We start from the raw sequence: 18241 nt of genomic DNA on the forward strand, positions 1-18241 counted from the left end.
GCCTCACCTTTAGCAGTGATGCTCTGCATCCTCAGCCTGAGCTAGAGCGCTGGGTGGCAGTCCCCTGGCAGGGTTTCACATCCCCTTGCCTCTTGCTTTCTTGTAAATACCTTCTGAGGTTGAAGGAGCAGTGCGCTTTTCAGTCACTGTGCTTGTTCAACTCTTTTAGTAGTCTCTAAATTGATAGCTCCCTTTCTTGGATGGGGAATGTGTTGCCACAACTTTCCAGAGTGCAAAGGGAAATTCCAGAGCCTCAACAGAAGAATGACACAACCGCTTTGGAGAACTGAGACAGCTTCTGGCAATGGCCAGCACCAGAAATATAAAACATTTTGTAGGCTGACTGTTCTCCCTGTAACAACATGGTTTTGGATTCTCCAACCATTTATTGATGGCTGGCTTCCCACCTTCTCTGCAACTCCCCACTTAACCAGGCTCACCAGCAGATGTTTGTTCAGATGTTCCCAACCATGGAAGAAATTATAAAACCTAAAAAATACCCTCTGTTAAATCCTGGAGGGGAGCCTGGGGTGTAGGAGAGGTCAGATGTTGCCTGTGCTATCTGCTTGAAGTAGACAATAGCTCATGGGTTGGGTCTCTAATAGAGAAGAGCCCCAAGGATACAGCTTGTGAACCACATTGCAACACTTCCTAGGGGCTTCAGGCCCTCAAAACTCCTGGTAAGTGGGAGCTAAGAAGGAAAAAGGCCCACCTCCCAATCCACATGCATGAGGACAGGTGGACCATTCCACACATAATTATGGACAGCATTGCACTCGTGCCCCTTGCAATAAGGTCATCTTAAGACGGAAAGACTCAAACAGGACAGGGAAAATTAGTGAGGAAATAATATATTTGGTGGATATGATATATTGAAAAGTGCCCAGGAAAAATGAAACATTATTGTACTTAATTTGGTAAACAACTTAAGTAAGAAAAAAATGAGGCGTTATTGTTATTGTTATTATTTTGACATAAAAGCCTTTCTCTTTGTCTTTCACTTCCAAATTTTAATATTTTGTCTTGTAAATACTGGCAGCTTTTTCTTTTCTTCTATTTTAAATTCAAATATTTTTATATTAAAATGGCAAATTTCATGTAAAATTGACTTTAAGAATCCCACTCCCCCACATTAGATCACTCGAAACCTTACCAAAACAATTATTTTTGAGCTGAACAAATACATTTCAAGTCGCCAAAAAATAATTTTTGTGGGTTTTTTGTGTGTTGCTGAAACCTCCTCCTGAAAATTCAAGCTGGTTTCTTCTAATATTTGCATTCCTCCATGAAGCCTTAAAACAACCACCCTTTGCTGATCTAGTTTTGCTCTCAGATGACACAGTTGTGTAACTCCTCTTGGTTGCTGATTGACGTACCAGTCACGCTAGTAGTGAATGAGACCGAGTGAGGCATTAAGTTGGCCTAAGTGAAATGAGCTTGATGGGTCTCAGGCAAGACGTAGCAGAAAAGTCTCTAGAAAGCAAAAATCTTCCAGAGGCAAAGGAGTCATTATTGGGTGTGGAGGCTGAAGCTCCTGCTCATACACAGCAAGGTCACCTGAGAGACAAAATACCTTGGCAAAGTGCCTCCACCAGCAGCACCAGCCAACACAACCATCTACCGTGCTTTTCTTCCTCCAAGGTCTATTCCGATAGTGTTTTGCAACCTAGTGATACACGCAAAAGAACTTCAGTGTCCTGGGTAGAAGATGCTAAGGTTTTTTTCAGACATAACACTGACACAACCCCACTCCGTCACCATGATGCAAACATCAAACTCTCCCAACTCTGTCCCAAAGGCGTTGCTTTTTTCCATCAGTGGCAATGCAGCCATCACCACCCCAAGCCCCAGGGATGGGAAGATGCCAGCTGCCAGCCTCCAGCAAATCCAGTGCATCCTTGTGCACTTGCACCTCCTGCAAACTCAGACAGTAGCTGGACCCCTTTAACATCTCACAACTGCCCTACAACTGTCTTGGAAAAAAAACCCCAGGATTAAGCTGCCAAAGAGGCACCGTGATAGCACGCTGGCAATGAGGAGAGCTCTGCTTTTGTTTCACGAAGCTGGCAGGCATAAAGCGCATGCCGCTCCCAAAATAATTGCACTGTAACCCAGCCCCAGTTTCAAATGGGCCAAAACTTCCCCGTAGAAAATCCATGAGCACAAACTAATATCTGCCATACTTCATACTCTGGGGGCTGGTTATGGTTGTTTTTTTAAAAAAAATTATTTTCTGAAGCAGGACATTATCGATTGCAAGGCAAAAAACGGCGTGCTTTGATCTCGCTATGTAACCGCGGCTGTACTGGATGTTCCTGCCCATCCCCAGCATCACCAGGGAGCTCAAGTCCAAAAAGCTGAGCCCCAGCTGGGAGGTTGGTCAAGAAGACAGAAATTTTAAATCCTGCCTTTTTATTGAAATTTCAAATTCTGCTGGAAAAAAAGAGGAGAAACCCATTCCCTCTCCCTGCCACCACCACGAGTTTTTCCTTTCCATTCAGCCCGCTGGGGTCCTTTGTTTGATTTAGAGGTTTGTTTATTTATGTAGAAAGAAGCCAAATCTGAAGTTTCCTACAACTGCAACTGGAGCTGACATTTCAGACTTTTGGTTTGGTTTTTTTTTCGGTCTGCTTACAACAGTGTCAATGTCCAAAACCTGATCATATTAACAAGTGCTCTGACCCGTGACGATTTTCTCCAGGCTTTGCATCAGAGCCTGCAAGGTGACACACAAAAACAAGTTTCTCCCAAGAACCAGGAGATCCGTGCGTGTCCCGCACCCTCGGTCCCCAACACCCTTTCGGTCTCCTCACAGCCAGCTCCTGCCTCTTGTTCCCCATACACAAGGATGTCGGAGGCAGATTCAGTCGCCGTGTTTATAAATTGCTGGCACCAAGCAACGTGGCATTTGATGACACTTCATTTCTAGACAGAGGGGGGTGCTTTTGGCTGGGGGGATTCTTTTTGTAAATGTTAAAGCAAAGAGAGAGAGCATTTTTCCCCCCTGCCAGGCTGTGACTGTTACCTACTAGTCAGCACTAACCACAAACACTGAAAAGTTTGAGCTATTTTCCTTACCAACATTTTATCTTTGTTTTTCTACTTTTTTTTCCTATTTTTTCTTCTTTTTTTCTGTCTTTTTCTTTCCCCCAAGCGCTCAGCAGTTATTGTCAGGCAGCTCTTAACCATAGCTGGGTTCTCAATGATGCCTTTTTTTTATTTCCTTGCTCCCCGTTGCTGTTTTTTTAAGGCTGGGTGGGTTATAAACCAGTTTGTTTTTCTACGATTGTTCACAGGAGCAGACTTCTCGCAGGAGATTTTGCAGTCAGTTCTACCCAGTGGCTGCGATGTTCCGCTGCTTCCCAGAAAACACAATCAATGGATTGTCACTGTTTCTATTCTGGGTTTTGGATGCCTAAATTTGCTGGAGCAGAGTGGCTTTTGTTGCTGAGGCTGGGTTGGCTCCAGCCGGGTCGTGGGCTGAGTGCCACCATCCTTCCTGGCGTCATCCCGGCAGGGCGGGCTGCGGGATTCGGCTCTCCTGCACCTGTTGGAGGGCTGGGAAAGGGGCACTGGTCCCCAGGTCAGCCATCCAGGCACCTTGCATGGGTACGGTGTGTGCTTACACATGCACCGGGCATTTGGATAAAGAAAGCAAACTGCATAGAGGGTTATGCATGGATGTAAATATTTGCTAATCTCTATATACATCTGTATATATGTGTGTATTGAATCATTTTTACATATGAATATACAGAAATGCACACTCACATTTCTTTCCTACACATATGTCTATGCACACATGCACATACGAGAGAGAGAGATACACACTTACTAAATATCTATATCATAAAATCACAGACTGGTTTGGGTTGGAAGGGACCTTAAAGCCCATCTAGTTCCAACCCCCTGCCATGGGCAGGGACACCCTCCACTAGCCCAGCTTGCCCAAAGCCCCATCCAACCTGGCCTTGAACACTGCCAGGGAGCCAGGGGCAGCCACAGCTTCTCTGGGCAACCTCTGCCAGGGCCTCACCGTCCTCATAGGGAAGAATTTCTTCCTAATATATATTGTATGCACAGCTCTCATTCACAACCATACACATACATTAACCCCTAAGCCAGCCAGAGAAACCAGCAGTGAGAGATGATGTTTTATAAAGGACCGGTATAAATCTGCACTGATCCTTTTAAATCTAGACGATATGACCTTTTGGATTGAGAGCACTGATATTTGGAAAAGTAGGATGCAGGTATCCAGTCGGGATAAATCAGCATGGGTGCATGCATGACTGGAGAGGGCTATGCTGATTGACCCCTTCCTGGGAATCAGTCCATGACGTGGACAGCATTCACAAGCAAAAGCCTCTAAAGCTCTCCTGATCCCTGCTGTTAGTGGCAGTAACACCCAGTTCCCTGGCTATGGCTGGGATTCTGGAAAGCAGCTACCTCATCAAAGAGAGCTGGGCTGCAAGCTGACTGCACACCCTGAGCATAGCACGATGATTTCAGTTTAAATTTAGTTGAGTCCCTTTTCTGACTGTCTGCTTTTTTAGGATTCAAACTGCAGATAGGACAGGGGAGTGAACAATGCCATGTAAGATGCATGCATACGAGACATGAAATTAAACTCAAGAAGGAAATTTGCTTAGGAGGAAAAAAAAAACCCACATTCTGGAGATTATATTGGCATTGTCCCTCTACTAATATTACATCCATTTCCTTTCCTAAATTTTTTTTCCACTTCTTTACACTGGCCAGCATATGATAATTTTATACATATATATATATGTATATATGAAATATTGTTAGGAAATATACTTTGATGTTTTTTTGTTGTTGTTTTTAATAATACCTGGGCTTTAAGCAATCCTTTTGCCACTTGGAAAACTTACAGCAACGTCTAAGCAAACAGATTAGTCCCTGGGCTGGGGGAGGAAAGACGATGGAGGCGGACGAGCCCACTATTAGTCTAATGTCAGAAAGCCCCATAGTTTGAGACCATTCAGAGCCTCTACAGCTTTAGGAGTGGCTGGGATGCTTTGGGGACCAAAGTCCCAGAGCCTGTGCGGTGAGGTGGGCAGGTCTCTTCAGCTGGAGCCGTATGCATGGAGAGGTAACAAGAGCTCTTTCCATGCTCCTGGTCTTGGTGCAGAGCTAACTGGTTACCCTGCTTTTGGCAGGTACCCACTGCATACCTCTGCCTGAAAATCAGTGCAGATACACTCTGCCTTTTTCTGCTGCCAAGGGGAACTGCTCCATAGCAGCAGCAGCAGGACACCGAGGTGCTGGAGCGTGTCCAGAGAAGGGCAATGAAGCTGGTGAAGAGTCTGGAGCACAAGTCTTACGAGGAGAAGCTGAGGGAACTGGGGTTGTTTAGCCTGGAGAAAAGGAGGCTGAGGGGAGACCTGATTGCTCTCTACAACTGCCTGAAAGGAGGTTGTGGTGAGGTGGGTGTTGGTCTCTTCTCCCAAGCAACAAGTGATAGGACAAGAGGAAACGGCCTCAAATTGCTCCAGGGGAGGTTTAGGTTGGATATTAGGGAAAATTTCTTCACTGAAAGGGTGGTCAGACATTGGAACAGGCTGCCCAGAGAGGTGGTGGAGCCAGTGTCCCTGGAGGTGTTCAAAAACTGTGTAGACATGGCACCTCGGGACATGGTCTAGTAGACATAGTGGTGTTGGGTTGACGGTTAGACTTGATGATCCTAGAGGTCTTTTCCAACCTTAAAGATTCTATGATTCTATGATTCTCTTAAGTATTTATATCAGCCCTACTCTTCTAACACATCAAAACCCTTCATGAAAGCCCATCTCAGAGCTATAATTATCACTGTCTGCATTTTGCTGCTGGAACATGTAAGGGCAGAGATAGGTCTTTACCCAAGGTGACTGCTCCCAAGGTCACCGTCAGGGCTTGCACAGCGAAGCTGAAGGTCTCTCTCACTTGGGAATGCATTTCTTATGGAGATGCATTTCCCTTGGCCAGCATGGCAAAGACTTGGTAACAGTTTGGTAACCAGCCTTCCCCTGGGAAGGAATGGGTGCAGGACCAGGAGGGAAGGCAGAACATCATCATCTGGCTCTGAGTCACGTCCCTATCCAGCTCACAACCTGTGTGTCTCTGCTTCCTGTAGGGAACACTCACTAACACCTTTTTTCATCCTGACAGCACAGACACTGGGAAAAAGTGCACCCAGGCACCGCTGCCCAAATACTAACATCTTTCCAAAAGTTGGGGAAAACCCAAAGTTTCTGTTTATATTAAGAGCCACTGTTCCTCTCTGCCCCCATCCCTCCTATAGCTACTCTCAACATTTTTTCCCCTTCTCCAAGATTTGACTGGTTTACGAGAGGAATAAATACTCTGTCTCTACAGTCCAGCTTTCCAGTAACTTGGGAAAAGTTAGCACTTTGGCCAGGGCCTTCTGCATGCCCTGAGCTATGCATTTAATTTAAATTTAATAGTTATTGCACGTTACACAAATGGCGATTAAAACCATATTGATTGAGGTTTAGCAGCTATGTGAGAAATGCAGATCTTATTACAGAGCTGCTCCATATCCAGAGTGTGCTTTTAATAACTCCCTGCTCATCAAGGGGCAGGTTGGAGAGAGGAAAAGGAAAACGCAAGGCTGGGAGGCACCAGCTGGAGGGATGACGGTAAGGCTGTGGGTCGGGCAGCCCTCACTCCCTTCCCACCCTGGGTACGCACACCCATAGCACGAGATCTCCACGCTGATATGTTGCTTACTTCCCCATCTATAGATCAAAGAAAACCTACTTTACACACAACTATAGACATGCAAACAAGCCTACGGAGGCCACATCCACACCACGTGCTGGAGAAGCAGACATACATGTCGTGAGATCTCAGAAGATAAATTTCCATGGCAGGATTTATTGCTGTAATGGCTTTCTAGGTCAGGACCTGCTGCAGGGCCACTTGAAAACCCCAGAAACTGTCAAAACAGGACTTATTTGATATTCACTCATCCCCCTCCTTTTGAAAAGCTGCAAAGTTCATTCGGTGGCAAAGCAGAAATAAACAACCTCTTTTGTCCTAGTTTGTCTGAGATAACAACTGAAAAGAGAAAATGAACTGGGAAAATAATAACTGCACTGAAATCCCCCTGCTGAGAGCAGTGCAAACCCTTTGAAACCAACTCTTTGCTTTTGCCCAATTTGCACGATTTCCACGCTTCACACCGAAATGAAAAGCAGGCTGGGAAATACTGCAGAGACAAGGGATGTATAAATATCAGGGGAGACAGATACAGATGTGAAACTTGCAGGGGTACAAGGGGAAATGTAGAGGGAGATGATGAAAAAAAACCCTAGAGACATTTGCAGAAAACCTTACTTTTGATGATTTCAAATCATTTAGTAAAGCTGGGCTACCCTTGGGCAGGGTTTACCCTGTGCCACAGCCTTTTCTTCTGTATTAGGGAAATAAAGCTGATGGTGTTTAAAACCCTCTGCAGAAATCATCTCCTTTTCATGAGAGACGAAGGAAAGCCACATTCAGAAAATCCCACGGCACTCCTGGCTCTCAGCAATCCATATACAGACTCAGAAAGCTGAACATTTTGCTTTAAATGCTCCAAGGCCTGAGGATTCAGTAATGCTGCAACTCTGCGTTATTTCAAATAAAAAAGAGTATATGAAACTTGACAGGTTTTCATCTCTACATCCCTCAGACCAAGCCGAGCTGTTTACAGGTTTGGTTTTGTACGTCCCTGTGCCACAGACATCAGACCTTGCAGAAAAGTTATTTTTTGGCAGCTGCATAACAAAGACTTGGAAGGGCAAACTGCCCAGAAAAATGACTTAAAAAAAAAAATAAAATCATACTGCTACGTATTTTAGGGTGCCATTTAAATGAGCAATTTCCAAATTTTCAGGGAAAAAGTCGTTTTGATTAAGAATGAAAACAGGTTTGGGTTTTGTGTTCTACTTGATGACAGTTTTAGTTGGAAATGAGGGAGAAAAACTGTTCCAGATCGGTCAAAATGTTCTCTTGCCCAAATTGAAGTAATTTCAACCATTAAAAATTTCTGGGTATTTTTTATATAAGAAGGAAAGAACCCTCCAAAATTAATAGCTGCTTCAGTTAAAAAAAAATGTAAACACGGAATTAACTAAAAAAAAGCTGAAACTGGTAATTTTCTTTATCCTTTTCAGATTTTTTTTGAAAACTCTTTGCAAAATCTGTGTGCATTTGCAAAACATTCTGGTACCACCAAAATGCACTTTTCAAGTCTCCCCAAAAAGTATTTTTACAAGAAACGTCACCCAGCTCTGCGAACAAGAAAGATATACAAAGATAGCCAGACTTTTGTTGGCCCAGAAAATTCATCTGGAAAGCTCCTTCAATTTCCAATGCTATTTGGTTTTGGCCCTAAGAATGAGTGGAATATACCACAAAGAAATCCCTTTGCTGTGTTTTAATGCATGCTTGCTCAACATCTTACTATTTCTTCGCTGCTCTGGCCTTCATCTCTTGGGAACCATTTCTTCTGGGGATGCTACATCCCCTGGGACTTGAGTCATCCCACATCCTCTCTTCTGATGAAACATTTCACTGGGTCAAGGCTACAGGTTGTTTCCTAACGCTGAAATACCCTTTACACTTACAGGCGCCGATTCATTTCTGTCAAGCAAGTTGCCAAATTCATGTCAACGTGGGTGCCGCCACTCCAAAGGAAGGGACAGGAGGGACAAAGGTGCTCCCTCCACTATTAAAACCTGCCCCACAATGGCCAGCCTGGTGAGAACATCCTGTGCTTCCAGAGTGACACGGAGTGCGATAAATAAAGGAGAGAAGAAGGGAGCAGAGCTGCCCGTAGGAGCAAGCTAGGCAGCACGGCGGTTTAATTATGCTTATCTCTAGGGGCCATCCAGAAGCACTGAAGCAAATTGCTAATGGGGCATTGTAAGTTTGACCATCACCTGATTTTTATGTGCAAGGCAGCGTGTCTCAGCCACCAACTTTTGAGAAAATACCTGTGGTAGCTGCATACAACAGACTCTTGCAGGTGGGGAGGATTTGGAGGTGGAACAGAGACTCTGCTGACAGCCCTCCGACTGAGCTTCCCCTCCCCGTGCACGCTCATGTGTGTGCGACATGTGTAACGTCAGACCTCTGCACCTCCCGCTGCACAGAGGGTGCAAGACAGGATGCGAGAAAACACCAATTATGGAGGACAAGTGCCATGGCTCAGACTTTAGCTGTCCTGAATTTGGAGGGGGATCCCTCCAGGAGGATCATAGAATCCCAGAATCGTTTAGGCTGGAAAAGACCCTTAAGACCACGGAGTCCAACCATTAACCCAGCACTGCCCAGCCCACCACTAACCCACGTCCCCAAGCACCACATCTACACGGCTCTGAAATCCCTCCAGGGACGGGGACTCCACCACTGCCCTGGGCAGCCTGGCCCAGGGCTTGACAGCCCTTTGGGTGAAGAGATTTTTCCTATTATCCAACCTAAACCTCCCCTGGCACAACCTGAGGCCATTTCCTCTCATCCTAAAGGACGATCTTCTTCCAGCTCCTACGCAAAGCAATTGCTTCCCACCATGACCTGAAATCCTCAGGTCAGGTTTTTCCTAGGAAAGACCACAGGCTACTGAATTTGGATTCCTCCCAGCTTTGTGGAGGAAATATGCTTATCTTCAGAAGAAATGAATGAACTTCTGAAAGTGCTTGTTTCTCTTTAGCAACTGTAATGGGAGCCTGAAGAGACTACCTGAGCCTTGAATATAGAACTTGTAGATGCTTGAAATACAGCAGGTGAATCCCACGTTTTGTCTTCGTTTCTTTTTTTCTCATTGGGCCCCAAATCCTTTTCCCTAACCAAAATCTTTGGCCTCAGTAGAGCTCATCTGGGCCAAAATCTGCATATAGGACGTCAGATTAAATGATTAAAAAGCCCTAAGCTCTATAAAACAAGTACTCGCCACACTCAGTGACATGAGATATCAATAGATCATGCAGGAGCCTTTGGCCTTCTTCAGTCATCCTCATATTTCTTTTTGGTGTAGGCTGAGCAGGGCAGAGGACTGTGGTTATCTGGGGTTTCTGTGGAATTTCTTCTCTTTTTTATTCTTTTCTGGTTCTCCTGTGCCCATCACGAGGGTATCAGGGCATTTTGGTTCATTATATTTCTAGTGCAAGAGGGAAGTGGGTGGTACGTTAATTAGGTGTAGAAACTTTTTAATAATGAAGTCCAAACATCCAGTGACTCTCTGCACTTATCTGGATTGTCTGCTAAGACCCTGTGCTTGAACTTGTACAGCCAAAGATTTCAGGGTGGACATCCTTTTTCTTCACTATAACCAGCTAAGAGACATCTCATCTAGGTTCCCTCCCTAGAAGCCAGACCGGACTTTTTCCACTTTTAGATTTATTAACACCATCAAAAGAAAGATACCTGGTATTTAAAATAGGTGGCATCCGAAATCTTCCTCTGGAGTTACAGGAGTTTCTACCATTATTGTGCTGAAAAGGGAGTTGTCTCTATGCATCAGAAGATATTTTGCCAGATCAATGCAATTTTTGAGCTCATACCTAAGAAGCATTTGTCGCTCGCTAAATTGAAAATAAATCATGGTAAGCACACAAAAGTTCTCACACATTGCCAGAGCACCGGTCAATAGCAAGAACAGTGAGTCAGAGGCAAATCCCATAAAACTCAGAAGGAAAAATTTCCCACTGACTCCCAAGTGTTTGCAATGGTGTCTCTTGTCTTTGCTAAACTTGCAGTCATTTTTGCCTGGGGCCTCCTCAAGACTCACTACTCAAATTTCTCTATGCTTGAAAAGCTCAGGAAGAAACCACTGAGAGAGAAAGAGGCCCAGCATGGGCTCGGTTTAACCTGGCAGGTGCTTGCCCACTTCAGAAACCTTTAAATATGTGAGCACAGGAGGGAAATTGCTCTCTAAAAGTATTTCTGCTGAGATTCACTGTAGGCCAATAATAATAATGGTGATGACAATGGGAATATGTAGCACCTGGAAAGAATGAAACCAAGGGAAAAAATAGGTTGGAGAGAGAAAGATGAGAGGGTGTTGGGAGGTTGAATGCAGCCTTCAGCTGTCTTGATGCCTGGTCTTGGAGGCTCAGGAATACACATGTAAAGAGTTCCCACGTCATTCTCAGGGAAGACTCGGCCAAACACTCAATGAGATCTAACATCCTGAAAAGTTTCGAAACGGGCAAAGACCTGCATCCTCCACACACATCTTGCTAAAACATAACATGATTTCTTCTTCCAAGCTGGACATGATGTGTGTACACTGCATGGGATATCCAGACAGGCTATCTTCTGAATCAGACAAGCCCTTAGTAGTTTGGATGCCTTTAGTATGTCCCAGGTCGTCATCTGCTCAGAGACTCAAAGAAATGGTCCCCAGACCGATCACTGTGCTGCCCTGCGTGGGTGGCTGAGTACCACCTTCCACCTGATGCACTGTTGACATAGCTGTGCTTTCCTGGTGTAAAGCAGGTGAGAAACAGATTGCTCAACGGCTTTGAAGAAACCTGCTTCTGTTTTCTCTGCACCAGAGGGAAGGGGTTCTTCCAATATGCTGACATTCAAATCATGCCTGTGCTGGGATGTCCTAGCCTTGGCCCAGCAAATGTCATTTTCTGGCAAGAAAACCCCCCCTCTTTCCTACACAACCCCTGTCGTGTCATGCTTTCCACAGGTCTATGTTGTAGAGGACCTTACACTCCTGTCACCAGCCAGCTACAAGGTTATCCACTGCTGAGCCTCGCGCACCAGAAGAGGTGTGCGCCCATGAGCTCGTACCGTTTCCCTCGCACATCCAGATAAAATAGTTCTTTTGCACACTCAAAATCTCTCTTAAGTGGGCCAACACCTCAGCTTTTTTATTCACAAAGAAGCCTTTTTGCCTACAAACCCCTTTACCCCTACACACACCCCTCTCTTCCTAGAGAAGTCAGGGCTGTAGCTAAATTCCCCTCTCTCAGTAAGAGGTACATTCAAAACCTCTCACGGAGCTACAAAACTTCAAGAAATCGGGGCACACACCCCATGGCTACTGACTGCACACACAAACTCCTCAAAAACGTGACTACGAAACCTCTGCCTCGCACACGTACCTCTTCACACGCGAAGGCACAAAGGTGTCACATGCTGCTTCGCCCTCTCTCGTATACATTCACTACTCCTGTAAGCAGAATTTCTTTAATACAGCCACATGTTTAATAGAGGTTTTTTTCCTTTCATGCACACTAATGCAACACATTTACCCAACAAACAAACCCCTTTTTATCCACAAAGTAACTCTTGCTTTTTCATTCCCCCATCTAAGTCCTTCTCACAGGTATGTCCGCTATTAACTCATATACATTTCCCCCACATCCAAGCTCATTGTGAAATAATCACTTCAGTCACTTCAGCTCAGAATAAATTCTTCAGCAAGGCACCCAAAACTGCTGTGACGATCCCACCTAGCAGGGCTTTTGTTCCTGAAATGGGATTTCTCCCCTTGAAAATCAATCCACCTCCCCCAAGAGACTTTTGCTTCCCTTCCCCCCCAGACCGCAGCCCCCCTGACCTCTGCTCAGCCCTGCTTGCACGAGCACCCCTGCACGTCTGCCTGCCTGCGACCCCGCCATCGCACTGCGGCACGCTCCGTGCTTTGGAGCTGAAAAGACAAGTTCGGCAGCATCTCATCTTTGCCGGTGCCGCGCGATGCCTGCGTATTTCCCTCGTGGCTGCTCCCATCCCTGATGGCCTTACATCTTTTCTTGGGAAAAAAAAAAAAAAAAAAAAAGTAGTTTTTATTTTTTTAATATCCCTGCAGATGTTCATAAGCCTGCAGGGCTTTTTCAGGGAGAACAGGTTTCACATGCCTTCAGGATCACAGTACTCCACAAAAATAAATGGTGACTGTTTTTCCCCTAGGACCTGTATTACTACATGCTGCTACAATAAGCATATCAAGTGATGACACAGGAAAGTGTGGTTATTAAGCATAACTCTATATGGTAAGCTGTGTCCCTTCCAGGTCCCCACATATGGCAGCTGTCTCTGCACGGCCTTTTTGTCCCCAGGACCCACTGGACTTGGAGCACACGTCATCTCAGCTAACTTTAGCTGCTGACGTGTTGGCACCCAAATACCTGTCTCATCTCCCTCTATCAACAGCATCTCCCAAGGGTGATTCAGCCCATCCCGATATAGGTGTTTAGCACCGCTGCAAGGGACAAACCTCGAGAAAGTTTCTCCCTGCTGGTTATAGATGATCTGTTTAAGATCAACCATCAGCTTTCCAATGGTTAAAGCTAGACGAGCCAGTCCCACTTTCTGCATCCGTAACAATAAAAGCTTAATCCTGTTTTGCATCAGCCTTACTATTTTTCAGCAGAGAAGAATCTATTTCTGGCAACATGTGACCCCCTGCTAAAGGAGAACATTCAGGTGGGAATGAATTAAATATATGGAAAAGGCAATCTTCTTGCTACAAAATCTCTTCAGGACAATCCGTTCCCCAAAGCAAAGAGGTTCAGGGGCCATTCTAGAGAAACACTTAATACTTCCTTGTGGACTCAGCCAAACTCTTACAGAAAAACAAAGAGACAAAAAATTAAAAAAAAACCCCTCTTTTCTGTGAATTGCAAACAACATTCAATCGCACTCAGTCTCCTTTGAAAATTTCTAAGTATATGGATAAAATCCTACGGAAAAGTATATGTGAGTTACATTAAAACTTTAGAATAACTGCATTTACTTAAGGGGATGTATCTCGCATTTAGGCCATTGCAAATGACACCCCAATAGAGACCCAAGACAAACTGAGACCGTGAAGCAGCAAGAGAAAGACAATGGGAAAATCTAATATGATTTTGGACTGCAAAATAAGGCTCTTAGACCATTATCAGGACAACAGACTATAACTGTTAGGAAAATTGAAACAAGAAGTCCTTTACCACAGAAATATTTTAGTTTTGAGACTTTTTAATGTCTAAAAAAAAAGTTTAAAAATTCCAAATACAAAATTGGGCAATAAGGTCTGAGAATAAATATTGATAATTTGAGGTGTTCCCTTAAAAAGACGCATTTTGATCATTTTTAACATTTTGTTTTGATACAAGGTTGTTTTCCTCGCCTTTTTTAACTACAGATTATCTTCTGCATGAAAACAAGAACTGGTTTCATCCTGGAATGCAGGAATGGGATGTTTGGAGAATTTCAAAGCTCATTAAAGCATTTTTTTCAAATGTTGTACAATGATCTAGGGAGGTATTCTGATCTACACCAGATGGTCTGAGCTCCACCAGAGCTAGGTTTATGGAACAGGAAACAGTATATTTGCCAGACTCAGCCCTTGTGCACAAATAGCTTCAATTTTGACAAAAGCATTTTTGATGAAAAACATTTAATTGAAATATTACCAGGAAAACTTCTCTAGAGAATACCATCTTCCCTTGCTAAAATTTTGGGAAAAAAAAAAATACCCTAGACCCAAACCATGCATCTACCAATGCTTTCCCTAGTCTAATCAGTTTGGTATATAGTAGATAATGGAATATTCTCTGCAAAGATGAAGAGATGCTATCACAGGAGTACTAGATTTACTTATTTTTTAGGAACTCAATACATACTTTTTAGCACTTTAAAAAACAACATAAGACTCCATAATTGCAAACTGTGCTGGAGGGAAAAAAAAAGAATTTGCATGAATATGGGAGCAGAGTAAGTTAAAAAAAAAAAAAAGCAGCAATTAATTTGTTTCAAATCCCATTTGGATGAAAATGCATTTGATGATTTTTAAATTGTGGTGACTGCCAAGATGCATGACTATTTTTTGAGTGATACCAGTTTAGGGTTTGTTGGGGTTTTTTTTAATTACAACTCATCTTTCTGCTGGACTTAGCTGCCCTTCATACCACAATGTCATATTATCCCAGCTGAATAATACCACAATGTCATTGTATCCCTCCTGAAGGTATCTGTGCCCTCTAAAAGAAGTTACTGCAATTACCCCCTCCTCCTTTTATAGTGCAGGAATGTTAAGTACAGAGACCTTAGCAGAGAGCTGGATCCCACCACGTACCACTTGCCCAAGGTCATGGTGGAAGTCCTTCTTGGAGCACGGCACTAACTTCTGATGTCATTACTCTAAAAACTAGCCCAAAACCAAATTCCTTGTAATCTGACTTTTTCTTGATATAGTTACAAATGATTGGGGTTTTTTTCCATCAGTATTTAAACTGAAATATTCGCAAGGTCTTTATCATTCAAGGCAGCATAAACTCACTTTCAGTGCTTCCTTTGTCAGAAATCTCCAGCTGCAAGAGTCAGCCCCAGGTGGAAGAAGCAAACAATTTCAGCAGCCACGGGGTTTGCAAGATACCCATGAGACTTGCTGCAGTGTGCTCAGGAGGCATGCTGAAGAGACAGGGAACGTATTCCCTTTCCCACATAGCTTCTGTGTTTTCCTGACAGGGCAACTTTACTTTTTTAGCTAACAAGGGTCCCAGGGACATTCATCCCTCGCCTCAGCTCTGAGGAGATGGTGCCATGGATGGCAGTGGAGCTCTGTCCATTTTCCTCTTTGGCATTTTCTAGTCTTGTCTCGTGTCCTCTGGCTCACCATAAACACAGGTTATCACCAGGACTCCCCTTTTAGTTGCCTGGTTTCTTGCAAGAAAGAGGAAAGAATCTGATTGCTGTAAACTAATCAACAAAATAATGCTGATTTACACCCAGTCATTGCCTGGCCCAAATCCCCATGAGAAGGAAACCTACGAGATGCTGCAAAGCTCCTCTTCTTTTCCCCAAATTAAAGGACAATGCCTTGCAAAGAAATCTATGTCTTGCAGCATCTATCTGTCATGTGGTATGTACTGTGCGAGCAACATGGGAAAGCTGTTCCTAAAGATGCGTGTGGGGGTCTCTGACATTGCCTGTGAATGTGTGTGGGGCAGAGGGAGCAAAGGGGAAGTAGCAATTTTAAAATCTTTATTTGCTTATTGTATTTTTATAAGTCAAGAGGTCACTTTTTTGATAGTCCATGTCATGGTCATTTTCATAGGAATACATAATTTCTTTCTCCTTATCATTCTCTGAGAGAAATTTCTTTTGAAATAAAAGTCATTCTCAGATATGTGTGCAAGGGTCAATTCCCATCGTAAAAAGCATTTGAAAGAGAAGCAGATCTCCGGCATCACTTTACTGGAATTACCTACTTCACTACTTTAAAACCTTGAGTGTTTCCCAAACATTGGCAGTTCCCTGTCAAGAGGGTGATTCACTGAAAGGGCAATGTGATGCCAGTCAGGCAGCTCACGATTAGAGCAGAGACTCCAAATTCTCCCAAAACGTATTTCTGAAATGGCCTTGGAAACACAGTCTTGTCCTTACACATTTGAGCGAGACTTTAGCAAACTCTGCTGAGCTCATCAGTGACTCTTTCCAGTAGAGACCTATTTAAAGGAGAAGGAGTAGGAGAAGGCTCATGCCCTTTGGAGGAGTCCTTGGGACAGAACCTAGAAGCAGCAGGTTATTCAGGAAATCTGGATTTTCGCCCAAGTTGCTCTCTGCCTTCCAAAACACACACATAATCACACAGTTCCTTTGCCATTTAGTTGGGCTTTTCTGGAAAACCACAGGAGGTGCCACTGGTTTACTTTAAGGAAGCCCCAGGCATCCCAAAGTGATGCATTCCAGGCAGAGAGAAATTAATTAAACCCATGCTCCAAGCCCGCTCCAAGCCTACAATCTAGCCTTGGCTGTTGGTCAGTCAGCCATCAGCCCTGACTACAGCCAAGCCTTCTCAGCATCTACCTGCAATATTGCCTGCAGAGGAGGAATGAGTTTCCCACTGCTGTCAGTGGAGCTTGCATGTAATAAAATTTGCTACTTTGGGGATAAGACGGGACAAACTGGTCTGAACATCCTCAGATAAAATAAGATTTGGCTTTTAGCTTCTCTGTTTAGCAGAGCCCCCAGTGACTTTGCTCCCACTCTTACTCTACGTGTGGCAATTGCCTTTGCTGCTCAATTTTTGCTCAAAACCAAGAGCTACTTTTGGAGATGATTGTCATCTTGCAGCATTGAACACACCACCACTAGAACCACCACCAACCCAAGCCCTACCAGCCTGCTTCCTCCCGTGCCAGGTTAAAAGATACGTACTTTGATAGAAGCTGGGTTAAATTCAACTTCTTTTTTGGGTTCTGGTTCTGCAGGTTTAGGCGCTGGTTTAGGTTCCTCCTTCTTAGGTTCAGCCTTCTTAGGCTCGGGCTTCTTCGGAGGCATGTTGGTTTGCTAGTGGGCTGCTTTAGAAAGGAAGAGAAGGAGACAGACAGACAGACAGGAAAGAGGTGGCTGCTGCAGGATAAATCAGGAGCGCACACAGGTCTTTATCCCTGTCCAGTCTCCTGAAGTCACACATTGTGCCACTCTCAGACCTGTCACATGCCAGAGATCACAATAGGGCCGTGGCTATAAAAGGAGAAGACATTTACCCGGCTATTTTAGAGCCATCGGATACGGCATTGTTACGAATTAGCACGTAAATGGAAAGACGGTTTGGGGGTTTTAGGGCTGAGGCTGGCGCTGGGTCAAACATTTTTGGTGTGCTGGTGCATGGGTGTAAATGTACAAGGGGGAGGTTGGGTTACGACCCAGGTCCCACCGGTGGGTTTTATCCTCCCCAAGGCCGTGCTGACACTTACCTTCCCAGCTTAGTGTAGAGTATCTCTCTTTCAGGCTGGACGGCACCCCTGGCCTTTGTTATGCCGCAGTTCGTTAAAAGACAAGCACGGGTTTATATTTAGACGTGCGGATGGGGCTATATGGGAGTTTGACCATCGAGATTGCAGCTGGCACAGGGGAGGATGCGTGTCTCGGATCACACACTGGTCTTCTCCTGGGAAGGTGCAAAGAGCAAGCATTGCTTATAGCAGAATGCATCTAACAAGCAGGGAAACACACACACACACACACACACACTCTGGGATAGCACTGAGTGTCTGTAAGTACATCCTCATGGCTGAGATTTTCCAGACCATTTTAGGGACTTGAATGCCAAATTCCTATTAAAATAACTAAGATAAGGGTATCCATTTGAAGCTTTTCTAATCCTAGCTTTACTTTGATTTAAATAACCCCCTACTCTCCTTCAAAGCAAAATGGAGTTAGCAATTTTTAGATCTGTGTTTGCTTATGTCATTTCTCTAAATCAGGATGTCACTCTCTGAGA

General features: G+C 44.3%; 1 protein-coding gene across 2 annotated transcripts in view; it reads right to left on the reverse strand.

The window, feature by feature from the left end:
* Positions 1-17455, reverse strand: part of MYL3 (myosin light chain 3) — a 38557-nt gene extending 21102 nt beyond the window's left edge. The window contains exon 1 of one of the 2 annotated variants that reach the window (XM_054818193.1): positions 17173-17455. In XM_054818193.1, coding sequence (XP_054674168.1) covers positions 17173-17295 — 123 coding nt within the window. In that variant the 5' untranslated portion in view covers positions 17296-17455. The remainder of the gene's footprint in view (positions 1-17172) is intronic. The other variant, XM_054818192.1, reaches the window with a different exon arrangement.
* Positions 17456-18241: the final 786 nt, after the last annotated feature.

This window comes from Grus americana, chromosome 2, assembly GCF_028858705.1.
Source record: "Grus americana isolate bGruAme1 chromosome 2, bGruAme1.mat, whole genome shotgun sequence".
Taxonomy (NCBI): domain Eukaryota; kingdom Metazoa; phylum Chordata; class Aves; order Gruiformes; family Gruidae; genus Grus; species Grus americana.